Raw genomic sequence first — 15407 nt, 5'->3', positions numbered from 1 at the left:
GCTTTGAGCTTTGATGTGATCAAACAGAGTGTGCACCAGTTGATCTTTGGATTGTAGCCGCGTATTTAGGTCATTCATATGCAACGAGATGTCGGTCACAAAGGCAAAGTCTGTCATCCACTTAGGATCATTAAATTCTGCAATCGGATTCCCCTTGGTTTGCATGAACCGCTGTATTTCGCTCCTTAAGTCAAAGACTATTTTAAGAGCCTTCCCTCTGCTCAACCAACGTACATCACCATAATAAACCACATCGCCGTGATCCGCTTCGCACTCTTGGGTCAAAAACTCTTGGAATTGACGATGATTCAATCCTCTTGCCCTAATAATGTTGACGACAGTCACAATAACTTTCATGACATTCTCAAATCCAATAGTTTTCATGTACAATCCTGGTGGATTAAACAGTGGTAATAGACGAAATCTTTTCCTTCTAGTTCCAGTTCTTTCCGTAGCAGCGCAACAAACCCTTCATTCTTTCCGACTATAGTAGGGGCACCATCAGTTACCACACCCTCGAGGTTGGTTAAGCTGAGGTCGAAACGCTGGAGCATTTTCTTGGTGGCTTCAAGAATATCAGTGCCTTTTGTCATTTCCTTCATAGGTACGAGCGCTAGCAGTTCTTCTGTCACATTGAATTGTTGATCAATGCCACGGACAAAGATAGCCAGTTGTACCGTATCCTTCACATCTGTGCTCTCATCTAAAGCAAGTGAATATGACGTAAATTCGGACGACTGTTTTTTTTAAAGTTCCTTCAATGTCATTGGAAAGTTCTTCGACATGTCATGCTACAGTACTCCAGACAAACTGTTTTTTAAACACTTGCTTATTATTTGGGCACAGAATTTCCCCAGCAGCGATGAGACACTCTTTCATAAACTCGCCGTCCAAGAGGGCTTTTGAATTTTTGGCAATTTTTTCACTATTACATAACTTACTTTGATGCATGCTTCACTCTCTTCCCTCTGCCTTTTAAACATACCCTGCTGGCATTTTAAATCAATTTGGAGATGGTTCACTTTGTCCACACGGACAGAGTGAACTGTCTCCAAGGTGATCGAAATTGGATGCAAGCTTTGTCTCATAGTGTCGTTTTATATTGTATTCTTTTGATACTGACACTGACTTACGACAAATTAAACACACTGGCTTATCATCGATCACGCAAAAAAGTACAAATTGGTCCACTTTTCATTAAAATCCTGACAAGAATCACTTGATTTCCGCTTTTTACTTGTAGATGCCATAGTGATGGAAGGTTAACCCAAAAAATTATCCAAAATGGCCATGTAACGGTTATTATCCACTGAATATGTCTCACACTAATGAAAAAAGTCTGGTAATATAAAACCACAATAGGCTATGGCTGACACGCCAAACCTGTGTGCGCTTATACATGAATATCATGCTGTTCATGACTGACTGTGGATGAGATCCTCTTGTATTTATATGAAAATAACGAAGTATCAAGAATCTTTGAGATGTATCTGGAAGGCACTAGACAGCGCACTCAAACAAACTACTGTTTCAGCCATCTACCTGTGACATTACTACTAGTACTTAAGTACCGCTTGGCACTGGTAGATGGCTGAAGAAGCATGTCTATTTAATATTTATTTTTATAGGATTTTATGTAAAGTATCAGATGCACAGCGTTCCTTGTGAATCTGGAATCTTACAATTCCATATATTGCAGTATAGCTTAGTGGCTTGCAGGCTTCATTGAAATTATTTTTTATTTAATCACGTTTTAATGTTAAGTAGTTATTTTTTCAAAATGGCTGGTGGGCCATGGCAAAGAGCTCCACAGGCGGGCCGCTGGCCATGCGTTGAAGATCCCTGACCTAGATGTTCACATCATGGTGACACCACCTGGAGGCATTCAACTTCCCATTTATAACAACTTCCTCTGAGATCCAAAACCATTGATCATCATATCCCTTCTGTTATGTATTTCCTAAGGTGGTTGTCCCTTAAAAAACTCAAGAAATTAATTCTCATTTCTTCATTCTAATCTAAAGTACTTTAATTAAAATTACCTATAATGGTCATCCTGTTCTTATTTGCTAGGCCAGTTTACCCATACACTTCCTTTCTTTGTGTCCTCCACACTGCCAGGTTTATAGCAACATTCAACTTAATATTTAATTCTATCCAACTCACACCATACATGTTTCAGTCATTTGGAATAATCCTAGCAAGATTCCAGACTACAAAATACCATTCTCTTTTTCCTTGATATGCGATGATATTTTCGTATTAAATTTATTATGATGATAGCAAAAAGTTTTAGTATTACTAACTAATAGCCAGAAGTTCAGTGCCAGTTTTATTACATATATCTATATATATTTTTTATTCCCCTCTAGTCTTTTTGAATCTTCTCAAAGTCTGTTCTGGGCAAGCTTTGGGTTAGTAGATCTTAGCAATTTTGAGTTAACAGGCATCAAGAGCTATACACGCTTCTGGGGAATGCTGATGTTTGGTTCATATTCAGTGATTAACATTGTAGTATTGCTGAATCTACTTATTGCAATGATGAGCAACTCATACCAAATTATTTCAGTAAGTATACAAGTAATTTTAATTTTTTACTTTATCCACATTTAGATGATTAATGCAAACTTAGAATTGTAAATATTCATTCATTTTTGATTGAGCTATTGATTAAATTAGTCCCAATTATATATAGTGATCTCAAACATAGATCATTATATGATATGTATAGGTATTGCAATCATTATTGAGTTATTTTGTCCAATATTATATGACATTCAAAGCAATATGACATGATATTGTTTTGAAATATAATGATTGTTGTGGTAACTGAAATGTCCAATGAATCATAATATGGATCTTCTCAAAAGCATACAAGTCTTGTGGTTAGATGAGAGATATGATTATGATTACTTTTTTACATTGCTACTGCCTTTGTTTCATGTCTTAATTATTAAATAATCAGCAAGTATATAATTTCATGTGTACTATGGCTCTTGCCATGTATAAGAGACAAGGATCAGGTAAGATAAGCTAGGTTTTCAAGCTGGATTTCAGTTACCAAGAGTAATTGAAACCTAGTATATAAGCATCCATATGAAACCAAAACACTAAAAGATACTTCCATGCTAGATCCCACATATACCGATAATAGAATTAGAAATCTTTATGCATATGTACATAAACATCACTTATGTGGAGTAAATGCAAAATACTTGTTCACGAGCATCACCACATATTCTAGGCAACTATTTAAGAGTGCTGCTCATCAATAATCATCAATAGCGATGATCACAATGGGAAAAACAAAGGAACTTTTGCAGTGTGATAAAGGGATTATTGTGGGTGCCCATCTGGCTGGAGCCACAATTTTGAAAACAGCAGAGCTGACTGGTTTCTAAAAATGTGAGCTATCCCAGGTGTTTAATTGGTGGAAAAATAACCCACGTTATTTGTTTAAGAGGCATAAACTGTGGTCCTGAGACAATATGTAAGGAACAAGATCACTATCATTAGAGAAGGCTTGTATGGACAACAGAACTTCCTGTGTGCAGTAATTCTTCTTCTTCTTATTGTGCTATCTTCTATCGAAGGTCAGCGACCATCTTGGCGAACAAACTGCGCTCTTGTGCTAATCTGAGCAGTTGTACACTGCTCTTTCCTGTCCACGTCTTGATGTTGTCAAACCATGATATTATTTTTCTTCCTCTAGTTCCTTTGCCATCAATTCTTCCTACCAAAATAGTTTGTAGAAGTTGGTATTTGCTGTTTCTCATGATGTGGCCAAGATATGTTTTTCGTTTCTTGATTATTTGTACAAGATGTTTAGCTTTGCCAATGGATTTTAAGACATCTTCATTGGTAATTTTTTCTGTCCATGATATCTTTAGCATTCTTTTGTATAACCACATCTCAAAGGCTTCGATTTTCTTGATGGTTGTCGCCCTCAATGTCCATGTTTCAACTCCATAGAGCAGAATAGACCACACGTAGCATTTCAGCATTCGGCATCTGACTTCCATGTTTAGGTCTTTATTGCAGAATAGTGTTCTCATTTTCATGAAGGACTGCCGTGCAACTTCAATCCTTGTCTTTATATCTATTTCTGGATCCCACCGTTCATTAAGCCAGCAACCAAGATATTTATATCTTGACACTTGATCGATATTTTTCCCATTGAGTGTCAGTTTCATTGAGGCTGGATGTTTGCTGATAATCATGTATTTTGTCTTGTTGATGTTTATATTTATTCCCATTCTTTGGCTTTCTATGTATACTCTGTCAATGAGTTTTTGGAGATCCATAATGTTATCTGCAATTAGCACAGTGTCATCTGCATATTGTAGGTTGTTAACAATCTTTCCATTTATTGTGATTCCCTCTGGACATTCTTCCAATGCTTTTTTAAAGATTACCTCTGCGTATATGTTGAACAGGAGTGTTGAGAGCACACATACTTGTCTCACTCCTCTTTTGATGTTAATATCACTGGCGGTAATGTTGTCTAATTGAATGGTAGCTGACTGATTCCAATACAGATTTGTTATTAGTCTTATGTCTTGTTCGTCTAGCCTTATTTGTTGAAGGACTTCTATTAAATTAGTGTGTCTGACTTTGTCGAATGCTTTTTCAAAATCTATGAAACACATAAAGACAGATTTCTGTTTTTCTATGCATTTTTGTATCAATATTTGGGTACAGAAAAGGGCCTCTCTAGTGCCAAAACCATTCCAAAAGCCAAATTGTGTTTCACTTAGAGTTTCTTCACTTTTTCTATAAATGCGATTCTGAATTACTTTCAAAAATATTTTTAATGTTTGGCTCATTAGACTAATAAGTCGGAAGTCACCACAGGAATTCGCTTTGGGTTTCTTTGGGATAGTACCAAAACCATTCCTATATAATTTGGGTTTCTTTTGGGATAGTACCAAAACCAAACTTTGGGACTAGTACCAAAACCATTCCGAAAGCCGAATTGTGTTTCACTTAGTTTCTTCAGTTTTTCTATAAATGCGATTCTGAATTACTTTCAAAAATATTTTTAATGTTTGGCTCATTAGACTAATAAGTCAGAAGTCACCACAGGAATTCGCTTTGGATTTCTTTGGGATAGTGATAAATGTAGATTTGAGCCAATCTGATGGAAATTCATCACTTTCATATATTTTATTAAATAGTTTTTCAAGAAGTTTGATGTTATCTGGTTCTATTAATTTTAAAAATTCTGTTTGCACACCATCTGGTCCACTGGCTTTTCCTGTTTTACTTGTTTGTATAGCATTCTCTATTTCGCATTTCATGATTGCTGGTCCTTGAATGTTATCTTTTATATTTATAGGCTTCTGTCTAGTATCATTGAAAAGTTCTGTTACATATTTTATCCAAATCTGTGCTTTATTCTCTTCTTCTAGAACTATTTTTCCATTTTTGTCTTCACAAAGTCATGTTGACCTTCATACAGTATTATATTTTTATATACCCATTCTTTAATTCTCTTTTTGACCAATTTTTCTAGTATTTTTTACCACAATGCCTGAGATAGCGATTCGTCTATAATTTGCTACAGTAGTCGTAGAGCCTCCCTTATGCAAGAGAATTATTTTACCCTATTTTCAATCCCTTGGAACTATACCAGAGCTGAGACTTAAAAAGCCTAGTCAAAGGCATTGCCCTTGCACATTCTCACAAAATCCTAGCTGATATCCCATCTAATCCCACAGCTGTATTTACATTGAGATTCTACAATATTCTAAGAACCTCCAATTCTTCCACTTCTGTTCCTATATTAGTGTCTGTCACATAGGTTAACCTCCCAAACGGCCAGGACGTCCATAGACGTCCAACTAAATCTGGATTCGATTCAGCCCACCTGTTTAAAGAACCAGGATAAGAAGTGCAATTTGACCATCCTGTCCATTAGAAGATGTGATAAACCCTCATGATGAAGAGAACGGTTAATTGGATTATCTCACGTTCGTAGCTACCTCTCAGTTGCCTATAACAAGAAACGCACATCCTTGTTCTATGCTGGTCAACTGGATTTTAGTTATATAGGATAGACTAAAAATAGAGAAATTATTTATATTTTTGTTTTCTCTTTTTATTGTACAATACAATTTTAATTTCTGGACAAAATAAAGGTCTTGCATAATTTCTTCACTTAAATATTGCCTTACCTTGGAGAACCAATTTCATTTTTAATTTTTTTGTGCTAATTTCTAGACAAAACATTATTCTTTGTTCTCAAAGAAATTAATTCACGATAATTATTTGAAATATTCTTTTAAAAAAAGAAAAGAAAACCAGCTGCCGACGTTCTAGATTATATTATTTTTATTTTTGTAAAAAACCATCGAAATCAAATAATACTTCACAGATTTCCTTTAGGACACGCTGGAACAACTTTGCTTTATAGGGAATAACATGAAATTCTTTAATCATATCACTAAATTTCAAATTTAGTGATATGATCACTAAATTTCAAAAAATATCACTAAATAATACACTCAATTATACAGGGAAACCAAGAAAATTACTTTCTTGGTTTCCCTGTATAATTGATCATTACAAAATGAAATTAACAGTTATAGATATTTACTGCATAATTCAGATATTTTATTCTCCAATTTTTAAAGTAAGCGATACATTTGCTTATTTTTATCATTCAAAATATGCATATCAAATGCATCAAATGTGAAATTTCATTTCCTTTCACAATACAAATTAACTTTATTTTGACTTTGATAGCATCACCCCCCCCCCTCCCATTGCAACATTACCAGACACCCGAAAGCTGTTATGAAACATAGGTACAGTTTTTATTTCATTCGTGATTTTTTCATAATAATTGTTCCACATAACATTTAATTTTTTCAACACAGAAACTAAGTTTTGATTATTATAAATTTGCAAATTATAAATAAGAAAATATACATATTACTTCCCTATTATTATAAATCAGGAAGTTATGTGACGTTGGCTAATAGGGGAAATTAATATTTACATCCTACAAATGCAATATCAGAATATGCTTCGAATGTCTGCTAATCAATCAGAAAGATGGAAAAACAGAACAAGGAATTTCTGCCTGTAAAATATTCAGTTATTGCACGAGGTACTTTAGTGTGCTGCCTTCTGGGCATGTTCTTTTGATCTGGTTCCCAGTGGTGGTGGTGGGGGGGGGGGGGTTAGTAATCTCCATTAGTCTACAACTTGTTATTGGGCAGAAAGGAATATTAGAAAGTATACCCAATATACAATTCATTTGTGAGATGGCAAGCAAAAGCAGCAACAGCAATAGCAGTAATTTTTTTCAAGATAATTATCAAATAATTTAGAATTTTTCGATAATAAAAGTGAAACTGATCACTATAAATAAAGAAATCATTTTTGGCATAAATACTTCATCAGCCTGTAAAAGAAATGTCAGTTTTACTATGTTAGGATATCTGAACAACAGAAAACGAAACAAGACATTCTTGCTTGAGGCAATTTAGTGCGACTTCTAGGAAACTTTCTGTCTTGTGTTTCTCAAAAGAGTAATCTAAGACTTTAAGCTTTTCCTCTAGGTAAGAGGATTATTGTCCAGCATTTATAAGACGTATTTCAGAAATAGCAATCAGCAGAAATAGAAGTAGTAATATTTAGATTTTTTTTTTAAAAAAAAAAAGAAACAGAAATAACACAATTGAAATTTCTTTGTGTGGGTTTTACATGTTGAAAATACAGCATAGTATTTCTAAATCTTAGAAGAATTTCAGCAGACCGCTGATTTCAGATTCAAAGAAAGAGTACAGAGTAGAAGCTTCGATATACAGCAATATTATTGCTTTATTTCTTTTGTCAAAACGGTAAACTGAAATAAGAGATTTTGAATACTGTCTGAAAGCTTTCAAAGCTATAGAAATTTAAAGTAGTTATGCAACTCAGTTCTAGGACAGGAGGGGGGTTGCAGTAAAAAATCCTAAAAATGAGCATAAATTTTTAATCATTCCATACAGGATATCCTTCCTATTCCTATTATATTTTCAACATATCTACAGTGGTTAAGCACTGGATATTATAGTAATGTGCATCCTACAAAAAAAAAAAAAACCTCTGTTGCAATTTTCAGCAAAAGAAGAAGGCGAAGAGTCTCTGATAAAATACCATTAGGTATAAATTTTTGATACTAAAAAAGATACAATATCGGAAACCGAGTAATGCAGTTTATAATCATTTGTTGTTCATAAAAAAAAAAAATAATCGTTCCTGAAATTGAAATGTGACAATCCATATAAAGGTGTTTTGCAAAGAAAGAAAGCAAAATGTCATATTTATTTCACTAAATGTTATTTAAAAATCTAAATATTTGACAAAATATTTTAAATGTATACAAACATTTGAAAATTCACGAAAAAAAATCTATACTGTCAGTAAAGTGGAGGAAATTAACTATTACTAAAGTATATTCATTGCAAAGGCTGATCTATGGTCATTTCAGGATTGATTATTTATTTTGGCAGTGTGAAACTTCTATTTTTGGAACGAGACACAAGAAATAAATTGTTTAGCAAAAAAAAAAAAAAAAAAAAGATCAAATATCCTAGTACAGTAAAGAAATTTCGAAGTAACAGAGTACATGTAAAGACAAGTGACACAAAAGTCACTCAACCACAGTTAATCCACTAATGGCTCTCGAATCGCCGTTAAGGGATTAACAGCGGAGGAGGGTAAATACTTGATAAAAGATAGAATGCCGATGAAGTTTTGATCCATGAAAAGTCTGGGGTAGTCTTGCTATTTCATCCACCTTGGCCGGTAGGAGGGTTAAAGCAATAACCTCACTAGGATGATATATCCTTTGCAACATGGCCACTCAGCAAATCAACTATTTTATCTCCTCATGACCATCATCACTCATTACGGTTGATCTTCAATAGTCATTCTTCCTCTTACTTGCAAAATAACGAAAGAACTTTTTTTGGATTTCCTTTGGCCTGCTTGGCTAGATTCTTCTCATAATATTTTTCTTATAATATTCTTCTTCCCATCAACTTCCTTGCTGTGCTGGTCACATTTCTTGCTTTAGCCTTGTACTGTTCATGAGTCTTCCAGTCACTTTTATATACCCTCCAGCATTTTCTTCTTCTGCAGGTCATGCTTAATGATATTAATTATCCATATAACTCCTGTCTGATTAACTCTCCTTACCCTAGGTATACAATTTAATACTGCTTCCTCTAGATGACCCTTAACTATATCCCATGCACTACTAACATCCCTACGCTGTAGTGTTTTATGCCATGGCACAGATTTAAGTTTCTTCCTAAGCATATCATAATCACCTGCCTTGTAGTTCCACATATACTCCTTCTTGACAGAATATTCCTCATGTTGTACAATCTCCCAAGTCAAGACTGCATGGTCACTTTTGCCAATTGGAGGCAATGTGGCCACCTTGATTATGGATAGCTTTTCTGATCCTGTTTCCAAGTCCAGCATCGTCCCACCCCTAGTCCCCATCATCACATGCTGCCTTAAGTAATTATTTCTTAGTAGGTGTATAAATTCTATTTCCTTCCTGCCATGTGATCTTTCTTCCTTCCAGTCTTTTTCTCCATAACTGAAGTCTCCCATAATAATCACTCAACCTGTTCTCATTGTACTGATTTGGCAATGCATGTCTTCCAGATCAGCTGTGGAAATCCCTGACCTATAGCAACAACCAACTGCATATTTTGTCTTACAGGTCTTATCTCACACCAGATTGTTTCAAATGAACAGCCACCTTCTTGCCTGTCTCCTATTCTTTTTTTTTGGCTGCAATTCATCTGTTATCATCAACAGTACTCCTCTGCCACCATCCTATTTTCTTTGCCTTCCTTGAAGATACTAAACCCTTCACATTCAATCCCTGTAACTACATCATCTGCTGTTAGCCAAGTCTCACTAATGCCTATAACTTTTGGCAAGGTTGCACTAACCAATGCCAAAAACTCCTACCTCTTGTTCCTGATACTTCTAGCCTTAGTATATAGAAACTGTTGCATTCCTTTAGTCCCCCACCCACCTTTGCTTCCTGAATTGTCTTTCCTATTCAATATTTTTGCTTGAGAGACTAGATTCCATACTCACTTGTCTCATTGGCTGCCTTCACATAAACTCATTTGCTTTCACTCTAATAGCTTAAGTTTTCCTGAATTTATGCTTCAGCATGTTCAGTGAATAAAGCTCTCTCCAGACACCTAACACCAAAATCATGTAATTGCAGTCCATCAGCATTGTACAAATCTTTCTTTCCATCAAACACAGACTACAGATCAACAAATCCTTCATCATTCCTTCTGCACAGTCTATGTATCGACTCATTGGCTACCATTGCCCTCCTCCTCAATTAATTTCTATCATAGCATGGTAGGAAACTTACAATCTTCACCTTCTTGCTCTTTAGTTTTGCCTCTTCTAACAATTCTTTTACGTCCTCCCTCATAGAATACTTCTCGCCTCTTAAATCATTTGTACCAACCAAGACAATCATTTCCTTTGATTTACCTTTTTGCATCCAGATGGTGTAGCTAATATCATGAATTTTTGCGCCCGGAAAACAGGATTTTGTCACACTTTCATTAGGTACTTCCCTGATCAATGAGTCTCCATACATAATTTATTCCTTAACTTTTTTTCTTGTTTGTTCAGTCAGTTATAATATCTCTCATGGAATGCACTGACTGACAAAGCACCTAGACTCTCATTCCACTCACCCACCATTCTTCAAACAAAAATTCTGGTCTTTGATCACTGCTAACCCTACTTTTGTTTCCAGGGAAGACTCCTTCTTCTATCCTCTACAGCCAAGTGTCAAAATATATTCTCTGCATCAGTCCTATAAAACCCTTTTAGTAACATAAATGTTTCTATCATATCCCTTCTGTTTTCACCTATCAACCAACTTTTTTCAATCCGCACACCCTCAATTTCTTCTCATAGGGAGCATTCCATAAACCATTCACCATCTTGGTAACTTGCCTCTGGATCTTCACCACTTTCTAATCTGCAAGAAACTAAGGTGACCAAACCTGAGCACAGTAATCCAGATGTGGTCATATCAAGGTCGTAGAGGAATGATAACTCTCTTATCTTTGATTGTTAGTGCATTCTTCAATAACCAAGTAATCCTGTGAGCAATCCCCCCCACCACTTTGGCAATATACCATTTAAACTTCAACTCTCTATTTACTATTTCCCTAAAATCCCTGGCTTCATCAATTTATTGGAGTACAGTTTCCTCAATGTGGTACACAGCTTGTAATTTTTGTAACCCAAAATGCATAACTTTACACATTTCTACATTAAATTGACATCCATTATGTTTTGTCCATATCATCAGCTTATTTAAATCATCCTGCAAGCTGTCTACATCACCTTGATTAACGAATACTCTACCCAAACTTTCATCATCAGCAAACAACTGAATATCTCCCTTCAGATTATTTCTTATATCATTTATGTGTAAATAGCAGTGGTCCAAGAACATATACCTGCATCACACTAGTTGCCTGCCTTCTTCTGGATTCTACTCCTCCATATACTACTTTTTGGTATGTGTCCATCAGCCACCTTTTTATCAATATCACCAGTTTCTTATCCATCCCCATTTGTTGCATAGTTCCATGTAGTATCCTGTCAAATGACTTTACAAAATCCAGCAGTATCACTGTGTAGTCATTCCCTTTATCCAACTCAGCTGCCACTCTATTATAAAAAGTTAGTAGATCACTACGGCATGACCGACCCTTCACAAAGACATGCTGCGCTCCTTATAGAGTATCATATTCTTATCCATCCATTCCTGAATTCTGATTTTGACCAATTTTTCCAGCACTTTCACCACCACTCCTAAGATACTGGTCTATAAATACATATTAGTCTATATGCAAGTCTATAGTTCCTTCTGCTCTCTCGGGAATTTGCCAGAGCTGAGACCTAAATTAAAAAACCTAGTGAAAGATATCACCAATTCCCCTCCACATTCTCTTAAAAGAAGAGCCAATATTCTTCTTATTATTATTATTATCATCCTAAGACCCATGAAGTGAAAGGCCCATCTAGGAGGTCCCTTTGTCATACACACCATTCATCATACCTTGCCTTAAACACATTCAAATTCTCTGCAGACACCACACTCTCGGGCAAGGCATTCCAATTGCTCCGCATACAAAAAAGCTGCTTCTCCTTCCCTTGTTCACAGCCTCCTTATACAGCTTCCATGGATGACCTCTTGTTCTCCCCCTGATCTCTCACCATTTTATGAAAACCTCTTCAAATTAATCCTATACCAACCCCTTACCAACTTGTACATCTCTATCATATCACTCCTCTTCCTCCTATCCACTAGACTCTGTAAATTGCATCTTCTTAACTTTTCCTCATATTAAACATTCCAGAAATCAGAAACTACCTTAGTCAGTCACCTCTGGACCCTTTCCAACATCTCTTCATCCTTTTGAAAAATAAATTAACTGAATATGTGCACAGTAGTGCATATGTTGCCTAATCAAGGCCACCATCACCTCAAGATCTCTTATTTCCTCCACCTCCAACAATATATCCCTGCCAAGTGTAAATTCTACATTCGATCTTTGTTTCCCAAATTTTAAAACCTTATATTTTGCAACATTGAACTACCATTCCCACTCTCATGTCCATTCACTCAATCTATTGAAGTCTTCTTATAAGGCCAGAACATCTGCTCTACATATCCCATCCAATCTCACAGCTGTATTTGCATTCAGATTCTGCAATATCCCAAGTACCTCCAATTCATCAACCTATGTTCTCACATCATTCCCTATCACCTCTGCCATAACATTATCTTCTCTTGGATGATATACCCTTGCAAAATGGTCATGCATCAGCTTAACAATTTTGTATGCCTCTGTTACCTCTCTACCATCTGCACTCATTAAAGTTATCCTTCCTCCTACTTGTCACATACCAAAAAAAAAAAAAAACTTTGGGATTTCTTTTTGCCTTCTCAGCTGATTGCTTCTCATAATCTGATTTTGCTTTCTTTATCCTACGGGTCACCTTTCTTGTCTCATCCTTGCATTGTTCATGAGTTAGCTGGTCACCTTTCTCCTTATGTACCCTCCACAACATTTTAATTTTTTTTCAGCTCATGCTTAATGTTACTACTAGTCTATCTAACTCCTACCTGATTTACTTTCTTGATCTTGGGTATACAGCTTGATATTGGTTCCTCTGGATATCCCTTGACTATCCCCCATGCACTATGGACATTCTTCCCTTGCAGATCTTTATGCCATGATACTGCTTCAAGCTGCTGCCGAATGTATCATAACCACCTGCATTGTAAATCCACATAGATCCAAATTCCCTTCTTAACTGGAATTTCCATATTTTGCTACCTACCAAGTCAAGATTATATGATCACTTTCCCCATTTGGAGGCAACATAGCCAGCTTAGTTGTCAACAGGTCTTCTGATCCTGTAACAAGATCCAACACTCTTGTATCCCAAGTCCCCCCCCCCCCTCCATCACATTCTCCTTCAAGTAATTATTTCTCAGTGAGTGTATGAATTCCATTTCCTTCCAATCTACTCATTTCCTTCCAATGATTTGATCAGTTAATTAAGACTGTTGTTTTGATATTGCTCTAAAAGCATAAAGTAAAGCTATGTATCAGTAAAGCTTTATACTCTATTGGTGGAATGTGCTCCAGGAGGTGAGATGGAGGATTCTGGAGTATAATCTACAGAGATGTTAAGTCAGGGCAACACATTGCAAGCATTATTAAGACCACATAGCTAGTTTTTGCTATAATAAGGAGAACAGTGAGATGAGGAAGTCAATTTTCTATTGTACGTATTCATCATACCACATTTAAACTTACTGTACACAAGTTTGGTCTTCTGGTTTCTGTAGATGAGGAAACTTTGGACAGGGACTAGTGATAAACTAATTAAGGAATATTACAAATATTTGTTATGAAGAATAGCAGTTGAGGGAAATGAAATCACAAAACTTTGGGAATAGATAAAATGGATGACATAAGTTGGTGAGGGAGATTGGGGAAAGATTTTTCATAGGGATGAATAGAGAGAGGCAAAGAGTGAGATATTATCTTTGGAAGTTGTATGAGTGTGGGGAAGGGAGTGGAAATAGATTTTTTTACACAAAGAGTTGGTTGCAGGTAAATGGAATGCAATGGCATACATGCGTGTAATATGCTAGGTGTGTTACTAGTTGCAGTCTAACTCAGCACAGTATGAGTTTGTGGACTTTATAGAGGTCAATTCTCGTAGACAGGCTTATACATTGGTTATGCATTATTAAAACACTTAAGGAATTGAACAACGTAGTTAAGGATATAAATTAAATTAAACTTTAATAAATATTTTCCGATGTTTCGGCAACGTCATGTTGCCATCTTCTAAAGGAACTTACAAAAAAAGTTACGTGCACGTAGGCACTACAACACAGAAACTGGGAATGAAGAGATGACGCTATTGTTCTCCTAACAGTCCTGATGGTGTCCTCTAGCGGGCTAAGTAGGTGTTCTTGGCCGTTGGGCTGAAGGTCTGCTGATGTAGGCCTCCCAAATTCGGGGCAGTCGCATACAACCAAATTTGTTGAGGTTTGGATAATTTCTTAGGGCTGAGGCTGATTCCATAAAGAGTCTTTCAAATTTGTATTTGCTACGGTGTATTACTGTAGCTTTCTTCCACCGTATTCTGTGGCGTATATCCAGAGCATGGTCCACAAGTTCAGAATGACTGTATTTGTGAAAACGGATGTAGTCCTTGTGTTCCGAAATTCTGATATTTGCTGTCCTGCCTGTTTGGCCAAAGTAAGACAGTTTACAACTGCAAGGGACCTGGTAAACATCAGGTAGGTTAGGGGAAGTGGTTGGTCTTTAGTGGAGCGGATAAGGGATGCCAATTTTCTGTAAGGTTTGTAACAAGAGGTCAGGTCATGTTTTTTTAAGATTTTGGTAATCTTTTCTGAGGTGCCTCGGATGTAGGGAATGGTGATGGATTTAGAGTAATCCTTGTTGTGGAGGGGGGGAGGGGATCTGTGGTTTGTAGGTTCTAATATTTTTTGGATTTTTTTTTTGGGGGGGGGTAGCCATTGGCTGAGAAAGTGTTGAGGATGTGATTTAGTTCAGTGTTTAGGGCCAAGTCGTTTGAACAGATTAGTTTAGCCCTGTTGTATAGTGTTTTCACTACTTCATATTGTTGTGAGGGTGGGATTGTTGGTGAATGTATCTGCCTGTATGGGTGGGTTTTCTGTAAACTGAGAAAATCAAGGATCCATTAGGCTGGCAGGTGACTAGTGTGTCTAGGAAAGGGAGGCTGTTGTTTTCCTCTTTTTCCAGAGTGAATTTGATCCTGGGGTGTTGGTT

The 15407-nt window shown here is 36.2% G+C and overlaps 1 protein-coding gene across 1 annotated transcript in view; it reads left to right on the top strand.

Annotated features, from left to right (window-relative positions):
- Positions 1–15407, top strand: part of LOC150097977 (transient-receptor-potential-like protein) — a 192748-nt gene that overhangs the window by 133697 nt on the left and 43644 nt on the right. The window contains 1 exon segment of the mRNA XM_090406648.1: positions 2373–2568. Within this exon segment, the coding sequence (XP_090262774.1) occupies positions 2373–2568 (196 nt within the window).

The sequence above is a fragment of the Typopeltis vanoorti genome, chromosome 16 (assembly GCF_054136105.1).
Source record: "Typopeltis vanoorti isolate ZY-2024b chromosome 16, IOZ_Tvanoo_1.0, whole genome shotgun sequence".
NCBI lineage: Eukaryota > Metazoa > Arthropoda > Arachnida > Uropygi > Thelyphonidae > Typopeltis > Typopeltis vanoorti.
This window is presented reverse-complemented; position numbering and strand designations above follow the sequence as displayed.